This window comes from Equus asinus, chromosome 1, assembly GCF_041296235.1.
Source record: "Equus asinus isolate D_3611 breed Donkey chromosome 1, EquAss-T2T_v2, whole genome shotgun sequence".
In the NCBI taxonomy this organism is placed as follows: Eukaryota; Metazoa; Chordata; class Mammalia; order Perissodactyla; family Equidae; genus Equus; species Equus asinus.
Genome location: NC_091790.1, coordinates 189,168,777 through 189,196,328, shown reverse-complemented (window position 1 = coordinate 189,196,328; position 27,552 = coordinate 189,168,777). Strand labels below are relative to the sequence as shown.

The 27,552-nt window shown below is 47.0% G+C and overlaps 1 protein-coding gene across 1 annotated transcript; it reads right to left on the bottom strand.

Annotated features, from left to right (window-relative positions):
* Positions 1-715: 715 nt before the first annotated feature.
* Positions 716-23,545, bottom strand: LOC106829986 (WD repeat-containing protein 91-like). The gene is made up of 11 exons (XM_070517279.1): positions 23,349-23,545; positions 21,783-21,996; positions 12,206-12,269; positions 9,868-9,967; positions 8,501-8,656; positions 6,520-6,713; positions 5,594-5,744; positions 4,149-4,243; positions 3,823-3,991; positions 1,602-1,710; positions 716-906 (listed from the first exon to the last, which is right to left on the bottom strand). The coding sequence occupies exons 1-11, from the start codon at positions 23,469-23,471 to the stop codon at positions 716-718; spliced, it is 1,566 nt and encodes a 521-aa protein (XP_070373380.1). The 5' UTR covers positions 23,472-23,545.
* Positions 23,546-27,552: the final 4,007 nt, after the last annotated feature.

Genomic DNA, 27,552 nt, shown 5'->3' with positions numbered 1-27,552 from the left:
TTCTGCCCTGGTGCAGCAAGAGTGGTGGCCACAGGGTCCAAATTCCCTGCTAAGCCACATAGGAGATCTCTGTGAAACTTGTTAGGGCCCTTTTGGCTGGAAATTAGAAAAGTGTAACTCAAAACATGGGAGATGGGATTTATTGGTTCTTGTAACTAGGAAGGAAGGATACCGGGAGAACTTACAAAACCATAGAAGGAATCCTATGAACAAAGGATGATACAGGTAGATAGTATAAAATCCAAAAGGTCCAGGAGAGCATACATGAACAGCAAGTCTGTCTCCCACCTCTGTCTGCCCCACTCTGTAGAAAATCTACAAGGGGGCACTTAGTTTTACCTTTTCCCCCAGCTTCCTTTTTACAATTCTTGACTCTGCTCAGGCCTATGCAGCTACCCCTGGCAAACTTGAGACATCCATGCTGTGACCATCCAACAATCACGCTCACGGCAGCACAACCTGGCCCCAAATCAGGACCCCACCGCTCCATCTACAGTGGGATGAGTCACTTTGCTACAACAAGGAGGAAGGATGTGGGTACTCTTCTTTCATAAGAATGGCCAATGCACACTGAACTCATCTAAATCTTACAAAGATCCCCTCAGATTGGTCACTTTTATTATCCCTGTTTTACAGACAACAAAACAGGGTAGAGAGAGGCTCAAGGTCAGAGCTAGTAAAAGCTATGGTCAGGATTTAAACCCAGCCCATCATGCTATTCTGGTGCGCTCTGGAATCTCAGATGCCTGAGCCAGAGGGAGGGAAGTTCCTGATCCAGACCCTGCTCACCCACCTTCCCGTCCTCGCCGATGCTGTACACGGTGTTCTCGTCGTAGCTGAACTCCACCGAGTAGACCTCCCCGCAGTGGGCCCTCCAGCTCATCGCGCACTCGTGCTGCTGCATATCTGAGGCAACAGACGCCACTAAGATTCCCGCCCGGGCCCTGGGGAGGCATCTGCCCATGACAGGAGGCACCTGCCGAAGAGGCCAGGCTGCCCCTGAGCCTCACAAGCAGCTTCTTTCCCTAGGTCATAAGTAAGGTTCAGCAATCCCTGGGCAGAGCCCGTATGTCTAGGAGGACACACAAGTCCTTCCTAGGAGGCCTCTGTAACTTCCCACCAGGGCACCCTGGGGATCTGTTAAAGACACAGTCACTAGTCCCATCCCAGACCCTCCGACTCTGGGTCTCCTGGGACAGGCGCAGCATGAACATATTTAAACAGCACGCCAGATGATTCCAGTGCACACTGTTGTAATGCTTTTATGTTATAATCAACTAGCTGCACCAAGAGGACAGGACAGCATTACTCTCGTGTGTCCTCTTGTCCTCTTGGATCTCACTTAGGCCTGAGGACTCAGATGGAACAGCTCAAGACAGATGGGCTGCTAAGCTCCACCCCTCCTGCGTCCACTGAAACTGACCATGTGCAAGGTGATTACAGAGGGTGTTCTGGAAACAGCAGACCCTGACCAAAGTTAATCTCTATTATGAGCATCTTGAATTGGGTTTGCTAGCCTATAGTCCAGCGGGAAAAACCCAGCTCTCTTCCCTGGGCCATTTAAGGAGGGGACCAGGATTGCCATGAGCACACTTGCTTACCAAACAGCCGGATGACGCCGTCAGCCGCCCCTGTGACCAGCAAGTTCCCATTGTGATTGAAGGCTGTGCAGTTGATAGCAATGGGCTCTGGATCCAGGGAGAACTGGAGCTAGCAAAAAACAAATAAATTAATTAATTAAAAAATTTAATGGAATAATAAGCCAAAATTCAAGACAGTTCTCTCTGATAGGAGGTAGGAGACAGAGATTGGGGAGGGGCACACAAAAAATACTGGTAAGGTTTCATTTTTAAACTGTCGTGGTATATAGGTGCTTATTTTACTGCTTTTCTTCTCATTATACCATATATCTATGATTCCAATATTCTCCTGTATGTATTCAATATTTACTTTGTAATTTTAAAATAACAAGTGAACATAAATTACAAATCATAGTAAGTGCCTTGAGGAAAACAGCAAGATTAAGAAGGACCTAATTAAACTGAGTTGTATACAGGAAAGCTTCTAAGAGATGCGGGAGGACAGATGTCTGCCAGACAGAGTGGGCTAAGAACCCTCTGGAGAGGGGACAGCATGCAGGAAGGGCCTGCGGTGCAGGATGAGAAGGGCAGGAAGTACCAGGAGGCTGGAGCGTGGGGAGGAGTGGACCATGCAGGGCCTGAGGGAATTCGGATGGGAAACCTGGCAGAGCAGGAAGGAGAATGACGTGCTGCACTGTCTGCCTACCCCTGGCAGGGGGTGGGGTGGGGAGTACAGGGTGTGGTGGCCACAGTAGGAGGTCCTGCAGCTGTCCGCTGAGGGGCGCTAGAGAGCAGGTCTAGGGTGTGTCCCTGTAAGTGCATAGATGTGGTCAGACTGGAAACACATCTTGGAGGTGGAACTGACAACGTTTGCTCATGGATTGATTGTTCGGGGTGAGGGAGAAGGATGGGCCTAGAAAGGCACAGTTTCTCAGTGGGACGCATTTGCCAAGATGAGGAAAACGAGAGGAGGAACAGGCGTGGTGGGGCGCAGGGGTCAAGAATTCGGGTGTGGCCCTGATGGGCTAGAGACACCTGTGAGACTTCCGGATGGGAATTTACACCATTTCTAGCTACCGGCAGATGCAGTGAGGGGCAAACTGAACACTCAGAACACAGCCCACCTGTAAGACAGGGACCCTTCAAGTGTCCAGCAACATCAGGAAACAATCTGTTTAACTTAAGGCCACACCACTTCTGAGCACCAAAACTAACTTTAATAAGAAACATCACTGCCTTTTAAAGAGGTGACTTTAAACATCATTTAATCTCCCTAGGCCTTCGGGTCACAGCTGCAAGCATCTACTGTTCTGGGCGGGAACAGGTCCTCAGCTCCTGAGGAAGGTGGGCCACGTGGCCCCATGAGCAAGCTTTCACACGGCTGTCACTTCTCAAGAATACACATGTGTCCTCACTACTTCTAGCTGCTGCTATAATTTTTAAGCAATTCTAAGTTAACAGGGAGTCAGAAGGAGATTCCAGTTGTCTCCTAAAAAATCAACCACTTGAACGCACGATATTAAGTGAAAGAAGCCAATCTGAAAAGGCTGTGTGATTCCAACTAGATGATATTCTGGAAGAAGCAAGACTATGGAGACAGTACAAAGATCCGCAGCTGCCAGGGGTAGGCAGGAGGAGGGATGAAGAGGTGAAGCAGAGAGGATTATTAGGGCAGTGAAAATTCGCTGTATGATATTATCATGGGGGATACGTGTCATTACACATTTGTCCAAACCCACAGAATGTTCAAAGCAAGAGTGAACCCTAATGTAAACCGCGGACTTTGGGTCACTATGACAAGTCAGTGCAGATGCATCAAGTTTAACAAACGTATCACACTCCGGTGGGCTGTGCACAGTGGGGGAGGCTGTGCACGTGAAGGCACAGGGCCTACCCGGGAAATCTCTGTGCTTTCCTCTCAGTTTTGCTGTGAACTTAAAACTGCTCAAAAATAAATGAAGTCTTTACAGATAAACAAAAATTAAATAAAATTTTTTTTTAAATAGCCACAAGGGCCCTCTAATAGGCTGTGTGTGACTTCTCAGTTTGTGGCACAATTCTGAATGACTTAGGTTGCTAGCAATCTGCCCAAACAGGGTAGGACTCCTTTTCAACACTTCAACTCTCAAATTTCCTGACAAATCAAAACCTGAGGAAACCAAAGCAAAGAGAGTGAAAAGACTCAGAAGTAGAGTCTGGGAGGGTGACAGCCCCAGGGAGACCCCAGGGGCAGGGCCCGTACCTGCTGCTTCATGGTTTTCGTGTCCCACAGCAACAGCTTGCCAGGAACCTGGTTAGTGCCCTTGCTGCCGATGTCCAGGGCCAAGAAGTCCCCCTGAGAAGTGAGGCTCAGAGCCGCAGCCGAACAGATGAAAGAGGCCCCACTGGGGCTGCACGCAAGAGACAGGATTCTGCAACACACGTGGGGCTGGTCAGCACTGCACCCGCCACAGAAGAAGGATGAGCTATGCCTCTGAGGCTGGGCCCTGCTACAGGAGACAGGGCAAGAGGCTCAGCAAAGGACCAGGCCCACAGGGCACAGTGAGTGGGGGCCGGCCAACAGCTCACCTGGGCATATCATCGTGGATAGTGATTTCACAGAGATTCTTCTTGGCTTCCGTCTCATAAAGGCGCACTGTCCCCATGCCACTGCCCAGCAAGAGCTGGAATGAGAAAGCATGGGAGGTGTGAAGAACAGCCCGGGGTCAGGCTGGTCAGGCAGGACCACTGTGGGCCAGGCCCCCTCTTGTGAGGGACCAGTCTGGGCAGGCTGCAGGGGTGAGGCCCCGGCACTTCTCCAGGTAGATCAGTGAAATCTGGCTAAAAAGGACCTCCTTGAAATCTAATAAAGACATGAGAGCTGATCTTGAACACAAGCAGAATCACAAAAGAAATCTGGATGGCAGAGAGGCATCACCTCAGATGTGCAGTAGTGGGAATCTTCTAGCTGACTAAAGAAGACCCTCTGATCTGCCCTCCTTTTCTTTCCGTTTGAAATCCCAGCTGTTCCAGACCTTCCCTCTCGCTCCTGACTTCCCCCACCACCTCCCTAGGTCCCGGCCCTGGTGCTCCCCGGGCCTGGGTCACTGCCCCGTGTGCGTGTTCTGGAGACAGCTTCAGCTTGGGCCTGTGGAGGCCTCTAGAAAAAGCAGAAGCAGCTCTCCTTGCCTTCAGGAATTTGTGATTTAATGGTGAAAAGCTTCAAAGGTAATAACGAGTACCGCCAGAAGAAAGCACCAGAGGCAGGTCTGAGGGTGTTCCCAGGAGCGTCACCCACGTTATGACCTCGGCATTCACTGGACAAATCACACTGGTGTGGGGAAGCTCCTGCAGATAATTCCTGCAGCTGTCAGAAATTACAAAAAAATAAGGTTTTCCCCATGTGGGGCCTGTTATGATCCCCTCAAAATGAACACAACGAAAGAAAAAAACTATAAATCAACTTTGCCTGCTTAACTACAGATCCTATCGCAAATATTAAAGTCCAGAAGGAGGAAGACTCTCCTAACACGACTGCGTTAGACCTGTAACGAGACAGGACACCACCCACAGCTGAAGCTGCTTCCCTTGGGGCTGGCACAGCGAGAGGTCTCAGCAGCAGGTGGGAGCCGCTGAGAATGTTTGTGGTGGGTTGTTAGAAACGCGGACAGACGACAGGAGCTAATGGGGGAGAACAGGAAGTTAGCGGGTCCCTCCCAGGGCAGATAGAGAGGGGACCAGACCACCACAGGTAGGAAGATGGCCTGTGCCGTCTGACCGGAGAGCTTTCTCCAGGCCCCACCGCAGTCTAATTTCAATTCTTGTGAGTCCAGTACCCTCCCTGTCGCCCCCAGACAGAAGCCTGCTGAGACAGTCTTGGATGTGTGGTCCCCAAACTCCCAATGAGAGAGAGAAGGGAGGCAGCCTAGCTTGGCTGCTTCAACTCAGCCTGTGGTGCCAGAGGCGATGGTGGAGAGCCCTGGGGAATTTGTCACTTAGACCGCAGAGCGAGCACGAGGCAAGACGTTACTCACCAGCCTGTCCCGCTTGGTGGCCCACTCTAGAGAGAGCAGCGGCGACTTGGAGATGGAGGACGCTTTGGTCTGCATGATGGGATTGAAGGACCACACCTTGATGACCCCGTCTACGTCTAAGCTGGCGACCCTCCTCCCCGAGCAGTCCACTCTAAGGCCAAAGAAAGAGGGAAGCTGGTAGCATCCTTGCCTCAGTCGGCCACCTCCTCAGCTAACATCCAGGTGATGGCTGTTCTGACTTGCCAATTGTTTTAAAGAATAATCGCCAATTGCCTACACACCAAGGATGGGCATGGACGATTTCCAGAAATATTCACTCACTCATTTGTCCAAGAACTACCTATGAAGCAGCCACTGTCTGCCGAGCCCTGTGGGTAACCCTGGGGACAGGACAGTGGGCAAGATGTCCCCGGCCCCGTGCTCAGCACTCGCAGGCTCTGGAGACTGAGAGCCTCCAGCCTCACAGCTCCGGAGCCCATCAGGGCTGTCAAAGCAAGGAACCCACCGACCCTCTGTCCACCCCAGGAGGGTCTGTTCATGAAAGGGCAGGTTTTTACCATGTAAAATATTTAGCATGTCAAATATTTACCTGAAAGTACCCACATAAAGCAAATTAAAGTTGAGTGAGTCTGAGAGGGTTAAATAAGAGGTAACTTGTTCCTAAAGCTCAGACTCCCATGGTTAGAAAGGATGGAGAGGTTTACCAGGCCAACAGCAGCTCTGAGCAGGACCCCCGATGACAGCTGCCGTGCCCTCCTCTGACTGTTCAGGGGTGACCACGGTCCTTCTGGGACCATCCCACCATCTGTACCTCTGTTCTCCCCCATCCTCCTGCCTGCCACACCTTCACAGGCACAGCCCGAAAAGACCAGCCCCCACCCCGGTCAGTGTACTCCCTGGTGGGCCTCGCCCCCACCCGAACCCACCTGCAGTGCATGATGGAGGAGTGGTGCTCTCCGTACTCCTCCTGGCCCAGCACAGTGAATGGCTGCTCGGGGTGGACCCCTCCGCCGTCAGGGCCTGCTGTGGAGGCCCGTGTCAGCGTCTCCGCCGCCTCCACGTGGAGCTCTGGGCAGGGCTCTCCCTCTGGGCCACTGGCTTCAGGCTTCTTCTCTGCACACTGTGCAAAACAAAGTGGGACAAGTCACTGTGACGGGTCTGCTCTGGGCTCGGCCTCACCTCCTCCGGGGACACACAATGGGATATCCAGAACGCTAGGCCACAGCACAATGAGGGAGGTCTTGTGGTCTCAGAGCCTAGAGGAGAGCTCTGAACTGCCAGAACAGTGCCCACTCACCCCCGGAAAGGCAGGGGCCCGCTTCACCGACGGCCCCTTTCTAGAGACCCTGCACCTCACATAGGCCCTGCTAAGGGAGGAGGGGTCACCGGCGCCCCTCCCTGTCAGGGCTGATGGGGCTCAGGATACACAGTGCCTACACAGGCCAATTACAACAGAAGCCAGTTAGTGAGTGCCTACTGTGTGTCCCATGCCGTGTGAGTATGAGTGATTCTCTCACTTAATCCTCCCCAAAACCATCTGAGATCCCATCATTAACGCCATTGTACAGCCGTGGAAACTAAGACAGAAAGCTGCAGAAGGTCAGTAACTTGCCCAAGGTCATGAGCTGCAAGGGGTAGGATGTGGATGTGAAGCCGGGTCAATCAGAGGTAAGCCCGGCCCTCACGAGTACTCCACCATGCCAACCAGCACCTCCTCCAGGGAGGGGGTGACTGAGAGGCTGAGGCCACGGGCCAGGCATAGACATGGCCACCCAAGGACAGCAGCGGAGCAGAGCAAGGCCAGACGCCAGAGGGCACCCCACATACCCTGCCGCCCCGGGGTCCGCAGCTGCCCTGGTCTCCGCCTCCTGGTGCACTAAGTGGTGGCCGCCACATCACTACCTGCTCACCCAGACATAACCCAGGCCAGGGCATCAGCCAACCTCTGCCACCCTGTGGCTCCTGATGCTCCTCTGGGTCACAGGAAGAGCAGTTCTATGGTAAAAAATAACAGAGCACAGAGACCTTGGAGCTCAGAAAGGAGCCTTATGGGAGGGGCTGAGCTCAGGTGCATCTTTAATCCTGCAGCTCCTGCCAGAACAGAAGGATCTGAGATAGGAGTGTCAGGGTCTATTACCATCAAACCAGAACCACTACAGGGCTGGGCAGTGGCAGAAATGCCTTTAAAATAGGCAAGTAGCCCCAATTAGGAGATAAATGATCAACAAGGTGGCACAGACAAGAGACACAGGCAGTAAATTCCTTGGGCTTGTTGTCTTCAATCCAGAGCATCTGATACAATGGAGGCAGCTTATGCTACCAGGAAGAACAGACCCTGAGCTATGTTCAGCAGCAAGGGGAGGCTCAGGGGCAGCATGGCAAGGGCCTGGGTTGCCGTATGACACTGTGTGGGCACTTGGCCTTCAGGGCCGCCACTTTAGCAGATGGGCCTCAGGCGGTGCAGGAAGACAGGCTCCTGTGATCAAGCAAGTCTTGGGGATTCTGGGTTAAACCAAGGGAAACAAGTGTCTCTCTGCCAAGACTGAGAGCGTGCGGCATGCTGCTATTAACATGCACAGTTAACTTTTGGGGAGGACGCTGTATGCAAGGGGTCCCAAACCAATTCAATCACAGAACCCACATTGTGGGAACACTTTCAGTTGGCATCTTATGGCCCCAATTAGGGAAATATTATATTGGGAAAAGGGACCATGGAGGAGCCAGGCAAAATATCAGCAAAACAGCCAAAGCACAAGCAATTAGACCCACTTAGGCAAAACCACGCTCTACACAGCAGCAGAAATCAAGAGAGGTGAGAGCAGGCCCTGCACGCCCCCTCCATTTCCCACGGCCCTCCACAGTAGCCACGTGCTGTCCGCGTGGCGGGCGTGAGAGGCCAAGCCATACCTGCAGAGTCAGAGAGAGCAGCTCCTTCCTCTCCTTGCCGTGATCCTGCAGGTGCTGCTGCCGGTGCTGCGACCAGCTGGACTCCCCTGTGGCCAGCCCGCTGAAGAGGCTCTTCCTGTCCTTGGGCCCACACGCCGGCGCCTTCCCCTTAGCGGTCTAGGGGGAGAGACAGTAGGCTGGGAAGTCTCTTGCCATTTGTGCCCAGGCCATGACACCGGGCCAGGAGGGAGCAGGAGCCCAGGGGTAGCGTCTCCACCCACAGCTCCCGGGTAAGGGTCCCCTGGCTGTGCTGAGCAGGGAGTTAAAATGTTACCATCTCAGCTGGTGGGCAAGGGCAAGAGTGAAACACGAGCAGTCTGGACCCCTCCTCTCTGTTCTCTAGTCCCCGTCACGAGAAGACAGGTCACCTGCACCCCTCAGCCTGCCACAGCTGTCACCTGGAGGTAGACAGACATCTATCTCCTTCATCTGATCGGAACAATTCCCTTTAGTTACGGGGCAGGAGACCAGCACTTACTAAGTGATGAGTATGAGGCAGGTCAGGCCCTACGCTTGGTGTTAGAAACATTATCAACTGTATGTTTGGGCAATACAAAGAAATATATATTTATGCAACATACAACCTGGGGGGAAAAAGGAACACAAGACCCTCTCTTGTTTTGGGCCAAGTGTATGACTAAGCCAGCTGATGTAACAAATATTGAGGTATTTGGAAATGATCACTAGGCAACCAAAAATTCTTAACAGAAATTATTGAAAATTCAAGCAACTTGGAGCAAGATAAACTGGACAGGAAAGAAACTGGCATCTTCTGGCTCTTTTTCGTAACAAGAGTGATAAGGTCAACCAAGGTTATAGCAAATGTATTAATAACCCCTACTCTGCCCCCATGGAGAGAAATTTCTTAATCTAGAGCCTTCTTAACAGGAGCTGTCACCTCAGCACCTTTCCAGATTCTCTGGCTGGCCTTTTTCCAACTTTATTCCCACAAACTGTGATGGTCAACACTGCCTCCCCCATCCTTTGTTTTACACTCTTAGCAAAGGGATATGAAACAAACAGCCACTCAGGCTTGAGACCAACCTCCTCACAAGCCATCTCTACACAAGACCTAAGTCAAGAGAATAAACTCAACCACAGTCTGCTTGTTGCTTTCTAGTTCTTTTACTTGTTTTTTTTTTTTGTTAACACTAAACAACTCAAACTGATTAACATAGATTCCTTGGGACCTTGGAGCCATGTGAACAGTTAAGAAAGGAAATTTTAAAGGATGATCAGTTTACCTGGAGCCTAACTGTGGCTGACCTACAGGGTATTTGTTATTTTTGTTTTTCTGACCAAGGCAACCTCCAGTGGCATCTACTTACGCTTATAATAGATGTTTCTTCTAGAGAGAGTATTTGATTCTCTGAATTTCGGCTTATTTTGGGAGAAGTAGGATTCTTAGTCAAGCCCAAAGAAATAAACCTAAGAAGAAAACCAACAACAATCACAATGATAGCACCAATATATATTACTCATTGAATGTTTACCATCTATAAGGCACCATGCTAAGAACCTCACAAACATTCCGTTAAAGAGGAAGACATGATTTTAACATGAGGAACTGAAGCTTAGAGAGGTTGTTATTTGGTCTACACTGGGAGAACTTATTAGAGCAGGAATTCACACCCAGATCTGACAGGAAACCCCATGCTCTGAGAAACCTGAAGAAAGCAATACTATGAAGGGAGCACTTGGAAGAAAGTGATGCTGAATAGAAAAGATAAGAAGAAATGTCATAATCCTGGAGCTAAATAACATAACTAAGACAAGGCCCTCTCTTTGTGCTTCTGGCCATTCTTGAGAGGTATCCCATGGTCCATGGAACATTGAAGAGGTTCCACAGTTTTAGAAACTGGAAGAAGACTTCTCTTACCTTCCCAGAAGCAAAAGGTGGTCAAGACAACTGATGACAGAGAGGTCATCTTTATGTAACCACGGCGTCCCTCACATGGTCCCCAGGGGGGCCGTGCTCACTCCCTGGGATGTGACCGCAGGGTGCCAGCCCTCATTACATAAATCCATTGAGTCCTCCCCATATCTACTCATCCAGAGGGCAAATTAGACTGAAGAATTCCACAGGGGTAGCTAAACTTATGTTAGACAAAATAGACTTTAAGCCAAAGAATGTAATAAGAGACAAAGAAGGTCATTATATAATGATAAAGGGGTCAATCCAATGAGAGGATATAACATTTGTAAATATTTATGCACCTGAAATAGGAGCACCTAGGTATATAAGGCAAATATTACTGAAGGGAGAAACAGGCAGCAATACAATAAGATTAGGAGACTTTAATACCCCACTTTCAATAATGGAGAGATCATCTAGACAGAAAATCAAAGGGAAACATTGTACTTAACCTATACATTAGATCAGATGAACTTAATGAACATTTACAGCACAGTCCATCCAAAAGTAGCAGAATACACATTCTTCTCAAGTGCACATAGAACATTCTCCAGGACATATCATATGTTAGACCACAAAACAAGTCTTAATAAATTTAAGAAGACTGGAAGCATATCAAGCATCACAATGGAATAAAACTAGAAATCAATTCCAAGAAGAAAACTAAGAAATTCATAAATATGTGGAGATTAAACAACAGCATACTCATGTATCAATTCCCCTACATTATACTCAGCACATGTGGGGTTAAAACGAAAAAACTCTTTCCCTGCTTACTCCCTGGCTCCAAAAGCCACTATCGCCATGAAGACAAACAGCCAAGGTTACCTACCTGCAAATTTCCTTATCAACTCCTCCTCCCTGCATACAGCCTCCCAAGGCTGAATACAGGCTAGTGGGAAAGCTATGACCAGCAAGGCCACTGACTCCAACCCCACCCCCCACCCCCCACCCCCTACATCTACAAGCAGCCACACTTCTCATAAATCTTTAAAACCCCTTGCTTCCCCTCTTTCAGGGAGTTGAAATGAAATGCGACAAATTTGAGGACTCACTCTCATCTCCTGGCTGCTGTCACCCAAAAATAGAAACCCTTTCCTTGCCATAAGCCTGGTGTTTCAGTTTTTACTTGGCCCCTCTTGTGTGGAAGGTTAGGAAGCTATGTTTGGAGGTGGTAACAGGTTCAGCATTTTTCATCTTTTGCCTGAAGAAAACTATACACACACACCCAAACCCAAAAATCTTAAAAACTCTAAAAACTAAACAGCTTATAATTCTCCTTTTTCTGAGGATATCTTACTTTCCAGACAGAAAAATGATCCTCAGACAAAATGTAAAAGCAAACGTGGGTCTCCTGGCTCTGCCATTTTACCAGACTAGAGAAACACAGAGCTGAGCAGAACAGCTATATCTGGGTTGTAAACAATAGAGACGTGGAAAAGGACTCGGGTTACAAAATAGACATGAAAACAGGTTAGTCGTAAGGCATGAGCACATACAGTCTTTTCCTCTTCGAAGTTCATTACTGTTACTATGCTGTTCACGCTACACACATGACTTATAATATGAACCTCGCATCTGGTTTTCAGAGACTCTTACAGCCCCCAAATCCCCAACACTGACTCCCTGGTGACACACGCTCCTCTGACATCAGTGCTTTCCAGTACTGATCAGCCCTCCACTGCCACTACCCTATCTCACACACGAGAAGCAGAAGCACTTCCCAAGCAGCAAGATTGTTCAGAACAAACCTTCTGGCGCAGAACTTCATTTTCTTCTTGAACCTGGCTGGTCCTCTGGCATTCCGCGTCGAAGTTCAGGATCACGGGGACTGGTGCACAAGGTTAAAGAATAAGCCTGCCTGTGAAACGATTAAAAGTCCTTCCCAAACTCCTGACACAGCAGCCACATCCTTGAACACGAGACGCGGGGAAGAGAGAACAGACTCGGTGCTGTGGGCTCTTCACGGCTTTACGAAAAGTCTCTCCCCCGATGCTGGGCCTGGCCTGATTTCATTCAGACAGACTCACAGGCACATGACAATCTGCCCAGCCAGCCCACAGAGAGGACATAAATCCAAACCTGAATGGTTTTTGCCAAATACCAGCAGTAAACAGCCAGAATACAGTGGGCTTCACAGCCAGTCTAAGCTTTAGCCACATTCGGCTAAAAGTGAGCCCGGCAGCCAGTGGCTCTGCAGGCAGACGGCCAGCTGCTCTACCAGCTGGGCAGGAGGGCTGGCCACATGCCACCCCATGAACATCCACATTCTGGGTCAGGGTGTCCGTCTTTCCCAACCATCTCAGACAGCTTCAGTCAGGAGGGGCACACAGCAGGCAGGGCCTCAGTGCTGAGGAAGAGACTGTGGCTGGAATGAGTGTGGCCTGGTTTGCAGGGCACTGTCTTCTACTGATAAGATCTGGAGTGACATTTCCAATTTCCCTAGAGGTCCCATGTAGTCTTGACATAACCATCTCTGGGATGAGCCCCCTGCTAGTTTCTATTGAAAGCCCTCAGCATGAAGAGCAGCAAGAGGGAGAGAAACAGATAAACCTGGAATGAGCAAGTAGAATCCATGATCACCCACAACATGGAAGGAAAGGGCGCCCTTCCTACTGCCCCCAGAAGACGGTCCTCTCGGAGGCCAAACGGCCTCTGGGGGTGGGCCTCCACACGCCCAATTTATCAGTGCCTCACCAGGCAGCCCCATTCAAACCAGACTCCCTTCTCCTCCCCTAGACTTCTAGCCTAGAGCATGAGCAACAGAGGATGCCCTGGTCTCGGCCTGGGGATCGCAGGCTTTCCAGGACAAAATGGTAGATATGGCAGGCTGTAAATTATTTACGTTCTCTCTCAAGTATCCACACATCTATTCTTAAAGCTGCTCTGTTTTCTGCAAAGTTGAAGAACACTGAGGTCACCATCACAGGGAGGAAGTTCCAGCCCAAGAAGTGTTCTCACCTGCTACCCAACCCCAACAAAGGCAAGCGATCTCCCGCAGGGCACAGGGCATGCCCAGAGAGGGTGCTCTGGAGGCTGGCAGTTTCACTAAAAGCAGCTGCCTACCAACCCCTGTGTCAGTTCTGGGTGAGGGCTCCTCTCAGAGCCCAACACTAACACCCCACTGCCATGACAGTCCCTGTCCCCGGGCACAGCTATTACTTCAGCAGCAGAGCATCAGCTCTGAGACCTACGATTCCCTGGCTGACTGACAAAAATAACCACAATCTGTGCAGCTCCTCACAAGACAATGATCCTTGGGCATTTTGCACAGAAATGACTACATTGAGAGCAGCAGCCACTGATCACACTGTCTAGATGCCTCAGACTGGGCCCAGAGCCCCAGGCAGCTGAAAGGATATGCATGCACTGAAACAGGACACTCAGGAAGTTGTGCAGGGACACAATGAAAGTGTCAGCCCACTGTTGAGAGAAGTTGGTGGCAAAGGTGGGGTTGGTGTCTGGGGATGGCAGGAAGGGCAGACAAACCAATCCTTCCACTCGGCCTGGTTCTGGAGTTCTGTGGCCTGCTTTGCAAAGAACTCCTGAGCCTTGTCATTTCTGTTTGTCTGCCAAGACAGAGGAGGGAGCAAGGAGGGGGAAGAGACAGAAGTCCAGAGGTAAGAGTCTTCATCACTGCACAACACAGAGCCTTTGGATACTAGCCTGCTGCGGAGATGCTTGGTAAGTGGCCAAACATGATCTACAAACTCCATAAAATACAGGAAATGGGGCCAGCCCTGGTGGCCTAGTGGTTAAGTTTGGTGTGCTCCATGTCAGTGGCCTCGGTTCCATCCCTGGGCACAGACCTGCACCACTCGTCTGTCAGTGGCCATGCTGTGGTGGTGGCTCACACACAAAAAGAGTAAGATTGGCTGTGGATGTTAGCTGAGGGTGAATCTTCCTCAGCAAAAATAAAAAGTAAAAAAATAAAGGAAATCTACTTTTTTCTCAAGTTCCTTGTAATTTCAAAGAAGCTAATTTAAACTGAAGTGCTGATGATAAATGCCATTCTAAAAATCAACTCATGGTTGATTTTCAAATAATCTAAGTGACTTATTCCCCCAGGTCAGCTATAACCTTTATTACTCAAACTTTAAGCCAGCTACTTATGTTCTTTAAAACACCACCCAGGCTTACGTGCTTAAAACAAGAGAGGAATCAGGAAAGAGGAGGACAAGTCAGATGATCTACAGATGAGAAGGAAAAACACAGGAAAACACCCCAAAATAACTTGCACTGTGACTGTTTCACCTTTTCCCAGAGTAACATACTGAGTCTTCCCTAGGGGTTAAAAGAAAATCTATTTCTGGATCAAAGAACTCTCTCCACAAGGGATCCCTGTACCAACAGGCACCTGGATTGTGTAGACAAGATAAAAGCAGACCAGGCTGGTTTTCAGCTTGTTGATGGTGGGTCTATATATATCCTCCAAACAGCTGAAGAGCTGACGCTCCAGGTAGCTCCAATAATCCCGAAGACCAGCCAAGTCATACACCTGCATTAACTGCTGCAGCTGGTCCACAATCTTGTCCACCTGGTGAGAGAAAGAAGGATGGAGAAGGTGAAGGACAAAAGAGAATTGTCCCCTCACTCCATAGAGTTAATATGGCTTTTTCTTCTTGCTGTGGCTTCTGGATGTTAAATTTATTTATTTATTTTTATTTGAGTTCATGATAGTTTACATCATTGTGAAATTTAAGTTGTACATTATTTCTTGTCTGTCACCACAAAGTGCTCCCCTGCACCCCCGTGCCCAACCCCCATCCCGCCTTCCCCTGGTAACCACTGAACTGTTTTCTTTGTCCATGTGTTTGTTTATACTCCACATATGCGTGAAATAATCTGGTGTTTGTCTTTCTCAGACTGGTTTATTACACTTAGCATAATTCCCTCCAGGTCCATCCATGTTGCTGCAAATGGGATGATTTTGTCTTTTTTATGGCTGAGTAGTATGCCATTGTATATAAACACCACATCTTCTTTATCCAATCATCAGTTGATGGGGACTTGGATTGTTTCTACGTCTTGGCTATTGTGAGTAGTGCTACAATGAACGTAGGGGTGCCTATGTTACTTTGGATTGTTGATTTTGAGTTGTTTGGGTACATACCCAGTGGGATAGTTGGGTCATATGGGAATTCTATTTTTAGTTTTTTGAGGAATCCCCACACTGTTTTCCATAGTGGCTGCACCAGTTTGCATTCCCACCAGCACTGTATGAGGGCTCTCTTTTCTCCACCTCCTCTTCAACATTTGTTATTTTTAGTCTTAGTGATTATAGCCATTTTAACAGGCATAAAGTGGTATCTTAATGTAGTTTTGATTTGCATTTTCCTGATGATTAGTGATGTTGAACATCTTTTCATGTATTTATTGGCCATCTGTATATCTTCTCTGGAAAAATGTCTAGTCATATCCTCTGCCTATTTTTTGATGGGGCTGTTTATTTTTTTGTTGTTCAGTTGTGTGAGTTCCTTATGTACTATGGAGACTAACCCTTTGTTGGATATATGATTTGCAAATATTTTCTCCCAATTGGTGGGTTGTTTTTTTGTTTTGATCCTAGTTTCCTTTGCCTTGCAGAAGCTCTTTGGTCTGATGAAGTCCCACTTGTTTATTTCTAATTTTGTTTCCCTTGTCTGAGAAGACATGGTATTCAAAAATATCCTTTTAAGTTTGATATCAAAGAGTGTACTACCTATAGTATCTTCAAGTCTTTGATCCATTTTGACTTTTTTTGTATGGTGTGAGATAATGCCCTACTTTCATTCTTTTGCATGTGGCTGTCCAGTTTTCCCAACACCATTTATTAAAGAGACTATCTTTTCTCCATTGTATGTTCTTGGCACCTTTGTTGAAGATTAGCTGTCTGTAGATGTGCGGTTTTATTTCTGGGCTTTTAGTTCTGTTCCATTGGTCTGTGTGTCTGTTTTTGTCCCAGTACCATGCTGTTTTGATTACTATGACTTTGTAGTACATTTTGAAGTCAAAGATTGTGATGACTCAAGCTTTGTTCTTTGTTCTCAGGATTGCCTTAGCAATTTGGCGACTTTGCTTGCACCATATGAATTTTAGGATTCTTTGTTCTATTTCTGTGAAGAATGCCATTAGGATTCTGATTGGGATTGCATTAAATCTGTAAATTGCTATGGGTTGTATGGACATTTTAATTATGCTTATTCTTCCAATCCATGTGCATGGAATCTCTTTACATCTGTTTATATCATCATCTACTTCTTTAAATAATGTCTTATAGTTTTCATTGTATAAGTCCTTCACCTTCTGGGTTAAATTTATTCCTAGATATTTTATTCTTTTGTTGTGATTGTAAATGGAATTGTATTCTTGAATTGTCTTTCTGTAAATTCATTACTAGAGTCTAGAAATGCAACTGATTTTTGTAAGTTGATTTTGTACCCTGCAACTTTACTGTAGTTGTTAATTATTTCTAATAGTTTTCCCATGGATTCTTTAGGGTTTTCTACATGTAAGATCATGTCATCTGCAAACAGCAAGAGTTCACTTCCTTTTTGAATTTCTTTTATTCTTTTCTATTGCCTAATTGCTCTGGCCAAAACCTCCAGTACCATGTTGAATAAGAGAGGTGACAGTGGGCATCCTTGTCTGGTTCCTGTTCTCAGAGGGATGGTGTTCAGTTTTTCCCCATTGAGTATCTTATTGGCTGTGGGTTTGTCATACATGGCCTTTATTATGTTGAGGTAATTTACTTCTGTCCCCATTTTGTTCAGAGTTTTTATCATAAATTGTTGTTGGATCTTGTCAAATGCTTTCTGTGCATCTATTGAGATGATCATTTGATTTTTATTCCTCATTTTGTTAATGTGGTCTATCACATTGATTGACTTGTAGATGTTGAACCATCCCTTTGTCCCTGGTATAAATCCGACTTGATTGTGATGTATGATCTTTTTGATGTACTGCTGTAGTCAGGTTGCCAATATTTTGTTGAGGATTTTTGCATGTATGTTCATCAGTGATATTAGCTTGTAGTTCTCCTTTTTTGTGCTGTCCTTGTCGGGCTTTGTTATCAGAGTGATGTTGGCCTCATAGAATATTTTAAGAAGCATTCTGTCTTCCCTAATTTTTTGGAATAGCTTAAGAAGGATAAGTATTAAATCCTCTCTGAAAGTTTGGTAGAATTCCCCAGGGAAGCCATCTGGTCTGGGATTTTATACTTTGGGATGCTTTTGATTACTGTTTCAATCTCTTCAGTTGTGATTGGTCTATTCAGATTCACTATTTCTTCTTGACTCAGCTTTTGGAGGTTGTAAGAGTCTAAGAATTTATCCAGTTCCTCTAGATTGTTCATTTTGTTAGCATATAGTGTTTCATAGTATTCTCTTTTAACCTGTTGTATTTCTGTGGTATCCATTGTTATTTCTCCTCTTTCATTTCTAATTTTATTTATCTGAGCTTTCTTTTTTCTTTGTAAGTCTGGCTAGACGTTTGTCAATTTTATTTATCTTCTCAAAGAACCAGCTCTTTGTTTCATCGATCCCTTCTTCTGCCTTTTTTGTTTCAATAGCATTTATTTCTGCTCTGATTTTTATTACTTCTCTCTTTCTGCTGATTTTGGGCTTTTTTTATTCTTCTTTTTCTAATTCAATTAGGTGTAGTTTGAGCTTGCCTATTTGGGATTTTTCCTGTTTATTAAGGTGAGCCTCTATTGTGATGAATTTCCCTCTTAATACATGTTTTGCTGCACCCCATATGAGTTGGTACGGTATGTTTTCATTTTCATTTGTCTCCAGATATTTTTTTATTTCTCCTTTAATTTCTTCAATGATCCATTGGTTGTTCAATAGCATGTTGTATAGCCTCGAAATCTTTGTCCATTTCTCAACTTTTTTCTTATAATTAATTTCTAGCTTTATAGCATTGTGATTGGAAAAGATTCTTATTATTTTAATCTTCTTAAATTTGTTGAGGTTTGCCTTATTTCCCAACATATGATCTATCCTTCAGAATGTTCTGTGCACACTTGAGAAGAATGTGTGTTTTGCTGTTTTTGGATGGAGTGTTCTGTATATGTCTATTAAGTCCAACTGGTCTAGCTGTTCATTCAATTCCACTATTTCCTTGTTGATTTTCTGTCTGGTTGATCTATCCATTGATGTGAGTGGAATGTTAAGGTCCCCTACCGTTATTGTATTAACATTTTCTTTTAGGTTTGTTAATAGTTGCTTTATGTACTTTGATGCTCCTGTGTTGGGTGCATGGATACTTATGTGTTATATCTTCTTGATGGAATGTCCCTTTGATCATTATATACTGCCCCTCTTTCTCTCTCTTTACCTGTCTTAAAGTCTATTTTGTCTGATATAAATACGGCAACACCTGCTTTCTTTTGTTTGCTATTAGCTTGGAGTATTGTCTCCCATACCTTCACTCTGAGCCTGTGTTTGTCATTGGAGCTGAGATGTGTTTCCTGGAGGCAGAATATTGTGGGGATGTTTTCTTTAATCCATCTCACTACTCTGTGTCTTTTTATTGGAGAATTCAATCCATTTATGTTTAGGATGATTATCGATATATGAGGACTTAATGATGCCATTTTATCACTTGGTTTCTGGTTCTCCTGCATTTCCTTTGTTTCTCGTCCTTTGTATTTTGGTTTACCAGTCAAGTTATATAATTTTTTATGTTGTGTTTCTGTTTTCTCCTTATTTATTATTTGTGTCTCTCTTCTGCTTTTTTGTTTAGTGGTTACCGTGAGGTCTGCATTCAAAATCTCACAGGTAGGATAGTCCCTTTTCTGATGGCCTCTTATTTCCTTAGACTAAACCGATTCAGTCCCTTGCTTCTTCCCCTCCTAAGTTGTTTTCTCACATCTTATTCCATCTTGTGTTGTGAGTTTGTGGTTAAAATGACAAGATTATCTTTGTTTTTGGTGGTTTCCTTCCCTTTGTCTTTAATGCTATACTTGAGTATTTCCTATCCTGCTCTGATTCTGTCTACCTATTTGTCTCCTTACTCTGTGCTTTGTAAACCCTCTCTCTCTCTTTTTTTTTTTTCAGGTATGAGGGCCTTCTTGAGAATTTCTTGTAGGGGGAGTCTTGTGGCTACAAACTCCCTTAACTTATGTTTTCCTGGGAAAGTTCTTATTTTTCCATCATATCTGAAGGATATTTTTGCTGGATACAGTATTCTTGGCTGAAAGTTTTTGTCCTTCAAAGATTTGAATATGTTATTCCAGCCTCTCTTAGCTTGTAAGGTTTCTGCAGAGAAATCCACTGAAAGCCTGATAGGGGTTCCTTTGTAGGTTATTTTGTTCTGCCTTGCTGCCCTTAGTATTCGTTTTTCGTCATTCACTTTTGCTAGTTTCACTACTATCTGCCTTGCAGTAGGTATTTTTACATTGACATATTTAGGAGATCTGATAGCCTCTTCCACATGAATTTCCATCTCATTCCCTAGGTTTGGGGCATTCTCTGCTATTATTTCTTTGAACAAGCTTTCTGCTCCATTCTCCTTCTCTTCTCCTTCTTGAATACCTATTGTTCTTATGTTGCATTTCCTAATTGAGTCGGATATTTCTTGGAGACTTTCTTCATTTCTTTTTAGTCTTAGTTCTCTCTCCTCTTCTATCTGGAGCATTTCAACATGTCTATATTCGACTATGCTGATATGCTCCTCTATGATGTCTGCTCGAGTGTTCAGGGAATCCATACTTTGTTTTATTACTTCCATTGTGTCTTTCATCTCTAACGTTTCTCACTGACTCTTCTCTACAGTTTCAATCTCTTTTGTGAAGTAGCTCCTGAACTTGTTGAATTATTTCTCTACATTCTGTTGTAACTCGTTGAGTTTTTTGATGATAGCTAATTTGAATTCTTTGTCAGTTGGATTACATATTTCTGTGTCCTCCAGACTGATTTCTGGGTACTTGTCATTTGCTCTCTGCTCTACAGATCTGATATAATGTTTGATGTTGCTAGAGGGAATGGCTCTGTTTTCTCACTTTCTGGTGTTATTTGGTCACAGCTACTGCCTATTGTCACTGGGTGGGGGTCAAGAGGTGCATATTCTGAGGTTTCTGCCTTCAGCTGAGATCCCAGGCACTAGAGCCAAGTGCTGGGTGGGTGGGGGGAGGGGTGCTTTCTCCTGCCTGCTTTTGTGATTTTCTTGCTCTGCTCTTGTGATCTGCTCTCTTGGGGTGTTAGCAGCTGCCCTCCAAGTCAAGGAGGGCTGGACCTTGGAGATAGTCATGAGGCAGGCTAGGGGCTGAAGTGTCCTGCTCATTGGAGGGTGCTCTGGAGGCCAGCGGTTTCACTAAAAGCAGCTGCCTACCAACCCGTGTCAGCTCTGGGTGAGGGCTCCTCTCAGAGCCCAGCACTAACACCCCACTGCTACGAGAGTAACATGCCCGTGCACAGCGTCAGCTCTGAGACCTATGATTCCCTGGCAGAGTGATGAAAATAACCACAATCTGTGCAGCCCCTCATACGACAATGATCCTTGGGCATTTTGTAGAGAAATGACTGCATTAAGAGCAGCAGCCACTGATCACACTGTCTAGATGCCTCACACTGGGCCCAGAGCCCCAGGCAGCTGAAAGGATATGCATGCACTGAAACAGGACACTCAGGAAGTTGTGCAGGGACACAATGAAAGTGTCAGCCCACTGTCGAGAGAAGTTGGTGGCAAAGGTGGGGTTGGTGTCTGGGGATGGCAGGAAGGGCAGACAAACCAATCCTTCCACTCGGCCTGGTTCTGGAGTTCTGTGGCCTGCTTTGCAAAGGACTCCTGAGCCTTGTCATTTCTGTTTGTCTGCCAAGACAGAGGAGGGAGCAAGGAGGGGGAAGAGACAGAAGTCCAGAGGTAAGATTCTTCATCACTGCACAACACAGAGCCTTCGGATACCAGCCTGCTAGGTAAGTGGCCAAACATGATCTACAAACTTATAAAATAAAGGAAATCATCACTCTTTTCTCAAGTTCCTTGTAATTTCAAAGAAGCTGGTTTGAACTGAAGCCCTGATGATAAATTCCATCCTAAAAATTAATTCTTAGTTGATTTTCAAATAATCTAAGTGACTTATTCCCCTAGGCCTGCTATAATCTTTATTACTCAAACTTTAACCCAGCTACTTATGTTCTTTAAAACACCACCCAGGCTTACATGCTTACAACAAGAGGGGAATCAGGAAAGAGGAGGACAAGTCAGATGATCTACAGATGAGAAGGAAAAACACAGGAAAACAACCAAAAATAACTTGCACTGTGACTGTTTCACCTTTTCCCAGAGTAACATACTGAGTCTTCCCTAGGGGTTAAAAGAAAATCTATTTCTGGATCAAAGAACTCTCTTCACAAGGGATCCCTGTACCAACAGGCACCTGGATTGTGTAGACAAGATAAAAGTGTAACAGGCTAGTTTTCAGCTTGTTGATGGTGGGTCTATATATATCCTCCAAATGGCTGAAGAGCTGACGCTCCAGGTAGCTCCAATAATCCCGAAGAGCAGCCAAGTCATACACCTGCATTAACTGCTGCAGCTGGTCCACAATCTTGTCCACCTGGTGAGAGAAAGAAGGATGGAGAAGGTGGTGAAGGACAGAACAGAATTGTCCCCTCACTCCACAGAGTTAATATGGCTTTTTCCTTTTGCTATGGCTTCTAGATGTTATTTTTTTTTAAAGTTAGCAATCCATAAAACTTTCAAAACAGTAATGGCTTTTAGGTTATTTTCTGATGTTAGATATGTGGTTTGACTCTCTAACATCGTGGAAATTTCAGGTGTCAAAGTGCTCTGGCCCAGAAAGCAAGGGATCTGGGTTCAGGTCTTGGATCTGCCTGACTTACTCATCCAACTTGGCAAAGTCACTTCATCTCTCTGGTCTCAGTTGCCTAAGACTTCAACAAGTGAAAATACACAGAGTGAGACAGTCTCCATGGTCCTCCTCCTAGCTCTGCCGGGCCAGGATTCCATGGCTCACAGTGAGATGACTCCTTCAAGTCATCAAGGCACCACCAAAGCCCAGACCACTGCTCAGTGTGTCAGCCAAAGAAGTCACCTCCTTGTGAGGAACAATCACACCAGAACATAGTCTGGAAGAGGTTTTGGATACCAATACCAATCCAACATGCCCATGTTAAAGATCAGGACGCTGAGGCCTGGACAGCTGAAATGATGTGCTTTTGCCACTAAGTAGACACTAGCTTCGGGAAGACAAGAACCCAGATCTCCTAACTCCTCTCCAGTGCTCTTGCTGATGGCTCACTGTCTCTCTCAATTCACCTGCCAACACCAACTGAAGTTAGCAAACAAATGACACACACACAAATTCCAAGAGCTTCTCAGCAGAAAATCATGTCTGAGTAGAGGAAGTATAACGTTTTAAAATGTTCAATAAAGGCTTCCTCAACTGCCGAAGAACACTGCCAAGGAGTCAGTGACAAAGCCATTTTACACAAACACCACGGATACTTGAACCCTGCTAACACTGAGGGCTGCAGAGGCCTTTGCTCCCAGTGCCTTCGGAAGCCAACTTTGGAATACTTCTGTTGCCAAAACTCAACCAGGTACCCAACCTTAGCTCCTAAAACCTCCTGGCCATCCTGGCCCACGACAGGCCAGCAGCTGCTGAGAGGCTGGGATGGAGAACGGAGCCCTGGACCAGGAGTCAGGGCACCTGGGCTCTAGCCTAGGCGATGCTCCTGACTCGCTGGGCAACTTCAGGTAGGTCACGTGACCTCTCAGGGCCTCAGTTCCTCATCTGTCAAGTGAGGCCCTGAAGCGCCAAAGTCGACGGTCCCCCCCGGCGCGGTGACAGCGCCGCTGCCGCCCCGGAGGGCAGCGCTGGGGGACAGCCCGCTCCGGGATCCCTCGAGTTCGCCTCTGGCCGCGCCGCGCCCGCCGGCCCCTCACCCGGAACCCCTTCTCCTTGTCCGCCTTGATCTCGGCGTCCAACTGTCGCAGGGTGTGCGTGAAGCCGCGGAAGAGCAAGTACTCGAGGACCAGCTCGTCCGTGCGCTGTATGGCCTCCGCCATCGCTGCGCCAGAGCGGGGAGGAGCCGCGGCGGGCCAGGATCGGGGGGCGGGGCCTGGGCCTCGAGGGGCGGGGCGGGGCGCGGGCGCCGAGGACGTCACGCCGCGGCCGGCCTACCAGCACACACGCACCGCGAGCCGCGCGCCTGAGGCCCCGCCCCGCCCCCGCCCCGGCCCCGCCCCGGCCCCGCCCCACCGGTCCGTCATCATCACTCTCCGGGTGAGCGACTGGAAGGCGCGCTGCTTGCGTTAGTTTCCTGGCTACGCTGGCGGCGGTGTTGTCGTCCGAGTTATTGAAAGCAGCGGCCGCTGTCCGAGTCAAGGAGGGCTGGACCTTGGAGATAGTCACGAGGCGGGCTGGGGGCTGAGGTGCCTTGCTCATTGGCATTACAGCGCAGACTCCTCTGTGCCCTGCCCTCGTTTTACAAATGGGGAGACTGGAGTCCTAAGGGGCCGAGTGACTTGTGGGAAGTCCCACAGCCAAGCCTGTCGTCAGAGAGCTCTAACTCCCCCCAAAGCCCCGCTCTTGTTAATAAGATTAACTATGCGGCAGGATAACCAAGACACACTGTTGAGAGGAAAAGGCAAGTTTCAGAACAGTATGTATAATAGGGTCCCAGTTTCTTGTAAAGAAGAAAAGAAAAGAAGGAAAAGAAAAGTACGTGTGTGTGTGTGTTGTACATTCTAAAAATTCAAGAAGATCATACGCTAACCGCTTGTAGTTTTCTCAAAGAGGTGAGATTACGAGGGACTTTCACTTCTATCTTTTACGATTTTTTGTTTGAAATGTTTACAAAGGGTAAATACTTTTGTAAGCATGGAAATAGCCAGTATCAGTGAGCCTTACTTTCCTTGTCTGTAAAATAGTGACAATAGCACCTACCTTGCAGAGTAGTCCTGAAAATTTAATGAGATAATGTGTGTGAAACGCTTAGCAGTGAATAGCCCACCTTTAAAAAGCAAGGTTTGTGCCTTTCTCTTTCCGTCTAGAGGAATGGCTTTCTGTCTTTGTCAAAGTACAACTGAGAGTCATCTCTGCTGCTCTGCCCAGACCCTTCAAGCCAACTATATGGGAACTTAGCCCCAGGGCCCTCTGATCTCTGCTAGAGGAACCTGAAAAGATAACAAAGAGCAAGCCACAGCAAGACAAGGTAGAGACTGGTTCCATCTCTCCTCCTGCTTTGCCTGTCTCCACAGTTGTAAGTATCCCCAGGCAACCAGCCTTGCCCTGCGGGGCAGGAAAGGAGAGTGACTGCAGGGAGGACCAGACCAGATCCTACATTGCCTGGGATCTCAGATCTTCAAAAGTGAACTTGGGAAATCTGGACTAGTAGCAACCGCCAAAACCTTCCTCTATGGGGAAAGCTGTGAATTAGATTTCCCTGAGGGCTTCTGAAGTGAGCAGCCACAGCTCCCACCTCCCCAGCCTCCTCCTGCCCTGGCCCTTCCCAGACCAGAGCCTATAAAACCAGCTAAGATTGGTTTTCGGATCAATGAAAGGCAGTTCCTCTGGGCCTTAGCACAAGCTCTTTCCTCTGCTTGGAGTGTCTTCTCCTAGATTCCCACGTGGAGAGCTCATTTGAGCAAACATGGAAAGGAGGCTTCATGGATTTGTGCAAATGTCACCTTCTCAGAAAGGCCCTCTCTGACCATCCTGTACAAAATAGTGCTCTCACCTCCAGTGTTCTTAACCCCTGGCCCTGATAGCTGTTTCTCCATAGTGCTTATCACCATCTGACAAACTAGATGTTTTACTTATTTAATTTATTGTCTCCCTTCCCACACTAAAATATAAGCTGCATGAAAGCAGAGATTTTTGTCTGAATTGTTTGCTTCTATATCCCCAGAGCCTAAAACAGTATCTGGCTTACAGTAGATGCTCAATAAATACTTACTGAATGCATGAGTGAGGGCAATTTCAGTGAGGGTCCCAGCAGGGCAGCCCTATTGGAAGGAATATACACTCTTGAATTACTCCTGTGTGTGGGCTTCTGACCGGTTTCCCATCCTAAGCATTCCTCTTCCCCCATCTTCTCTTCATACCGTTTTACTCCTCTTTAAAGATTTTTGGAGATATTTCACTGAGTTGTCTTATGTCATGGAGAAGGCACTGGATTCGCCAGCTCCTTCATTAGCTGCAGTTAGTTGATCTGATTAAGCCTTTACTGCTTATGCTCTGGCATCTGCTATGAAAGTAACAGGTAGCCTGGGGTCATTTAAGAAGGTACTATCAGGGCCACAGCTGTTCCATTATGCAAAAAGAATTATGTGGGTGCCCATGAGGTGAACCACAAGTTACCTTTTCTTCCAATCTAGTCATCTCTCTTTGCCTTTGAGCCTTAGACTTGGAAGAGAAGGGAGGACAAGGAGCACGGGGACGGTGGAGGGGCAGTGTACACTTCATGAGCAGCTACTAGAAGCCAGGCACTGTGCTAGGTGTCAGGGACATATTCATAAGCAAGACCACTGTCTCTGCCCTCAGGACCAGCTCCGGCTGGTCGGAGAAGTGAGACAACTGAAGCACATACACTCTGGCTGCAGAGTAGAGTCTGGAGTGGATGGGAGCAGGGCTGGAAGGAGGCTGGAGGTCAGTTAGGAGGCTGTGACATTCCAAGCAAGAGATGAGACTAGACTGGGGGAAGATCTGAGGATTATCGAGGAGTGGAATCAACTGGACTTGGTGATTGATTAGCTAAGGTGAGTAAGGAGAGGAGTAGTCAGTGATTGGCAGGTTTCTGGCTTGGGCGTCTGGATGGATGATAATACCATTCATGGTCCGACAGAACTCAGGAAGAGGAGACTGTGGGACATCCAGACACATTCTTCTGGGTAGGAGCTAAAACAAACAGGGACGTGTAGACAGTAAATAAGACTGGGACCTGGAGCATGGCCGCCATCCTACCTCACCCCCCTGGAGGCTTCAACTATTACCTGTACACTCAGGACTCCCGAATCTTCCCTGCAGCCCAGACCTTCCTCCTGAGCTCCCGCCCCAATCCCTGGCAATATTTCCATCTGGATATTCCACAAACATCTCAAACTTAACTGTACCGGTTCAGGTGAGAAGCATTTACAGAGGCTCTGAGTCGAAATGGTGAATGAGGGCTTCAGTCTTGCTCCTCAGAGGGAGCTACATTGTACATTGTACATTGCTACATTAGACTGTAGAATTCAGCTCCTGTTTCTCCAAAGTGTAATTGTGTCACCACTGCATCAGAATTACCTCAGGGTTTTGTTAAATTACAAATTCCTGCAACCAACCCAGACCTACTCAGTCAGAATTGCTTGGGATGGTGCCTAGGGATGTGCATTTGGAGCAAGCTCCAGTTGATTCTTAGGGACACATATGTTTGAGAATCACTTATTTCATGGTAAGAGAGGGTAGACGGGGTCAGCTGCCCATCAACAGGGTTCCATGTATAAGTGACTATTTTAAGCTTAATAGCAATACTGATAATGTTTTGTAGCTGCAGAACACTTGTACATACCTTATTTCATTTGAACCTCATGCAGCCCTGTAAAGTCCTTTTTTCTTTGTCTTTGAAACAGGAAACCGAAGTTTAGGGAGACTGAATGACTTAGTTAAGGTCTCAAATTCACGTTTCTGATTCAAGTCCACCAGTGCTCTGCTGAGAGCTTCACAGCAGCATCTCTGAGTCAGTCAACTCGTGAGACAGGCCACTTGAGTAAATGAGGATGAATTACCCCTCCTCCTGAGGAGCAGTAGAGCTCAGAAAACCATGCAGGGTTTCTTTAATGGCTGGAGCATTCTGCATGGGGCAGGGGTCACTCTCTCTAACCCTGGGCAGCCAGCGATAAAAGGGCAGAGGCGCAAGAGCACCCACAGCCATCCCAGGTCCTGGGGTTTCCTTAGAATTTCGCCACCTGCCTTTACTTCTAATCTTGATGCTCTGGGCTGCCCTTGGTGTGCCCTACAATTTCTGAAATTTCTTTTCACCCAGTCCTTTGCCTGACTCTGCCCATGGCTGTTCACTTGAATTCTTACTATTCTTTAAGACTCAGCCTTGTCATCCCTGGTCCTTACTTCTTCGGTAGCACTGGGTGTTTCTCATTCTGTTCCCAT

Bases quoted from the DNA above. Each gene is read 5' to 3' on its own strand.
- LOC106829986 (XM_070517279.1), bottom strand. From the start codon at position 23,471: ATGGCGGAGGCCATACAGCGCACGGACGAGCTGGTCCTCGAGTACTTG. The intron at 9,968-12,205 runs GTTTGTTCTGAA...TTTTCTTCTTAG, and splicing joins ATGAAGTTCTGCGCCAGAAG to GTTTATTTCTTTGGGCTTGA. The intron at 907-1,601 runs GTAAGCAAGTGT...CTGTTGCCTCAG, and splicing joins CGGCGTCATCCGGCTGTTTG to ATATGCAGCAGCACGAGTGC.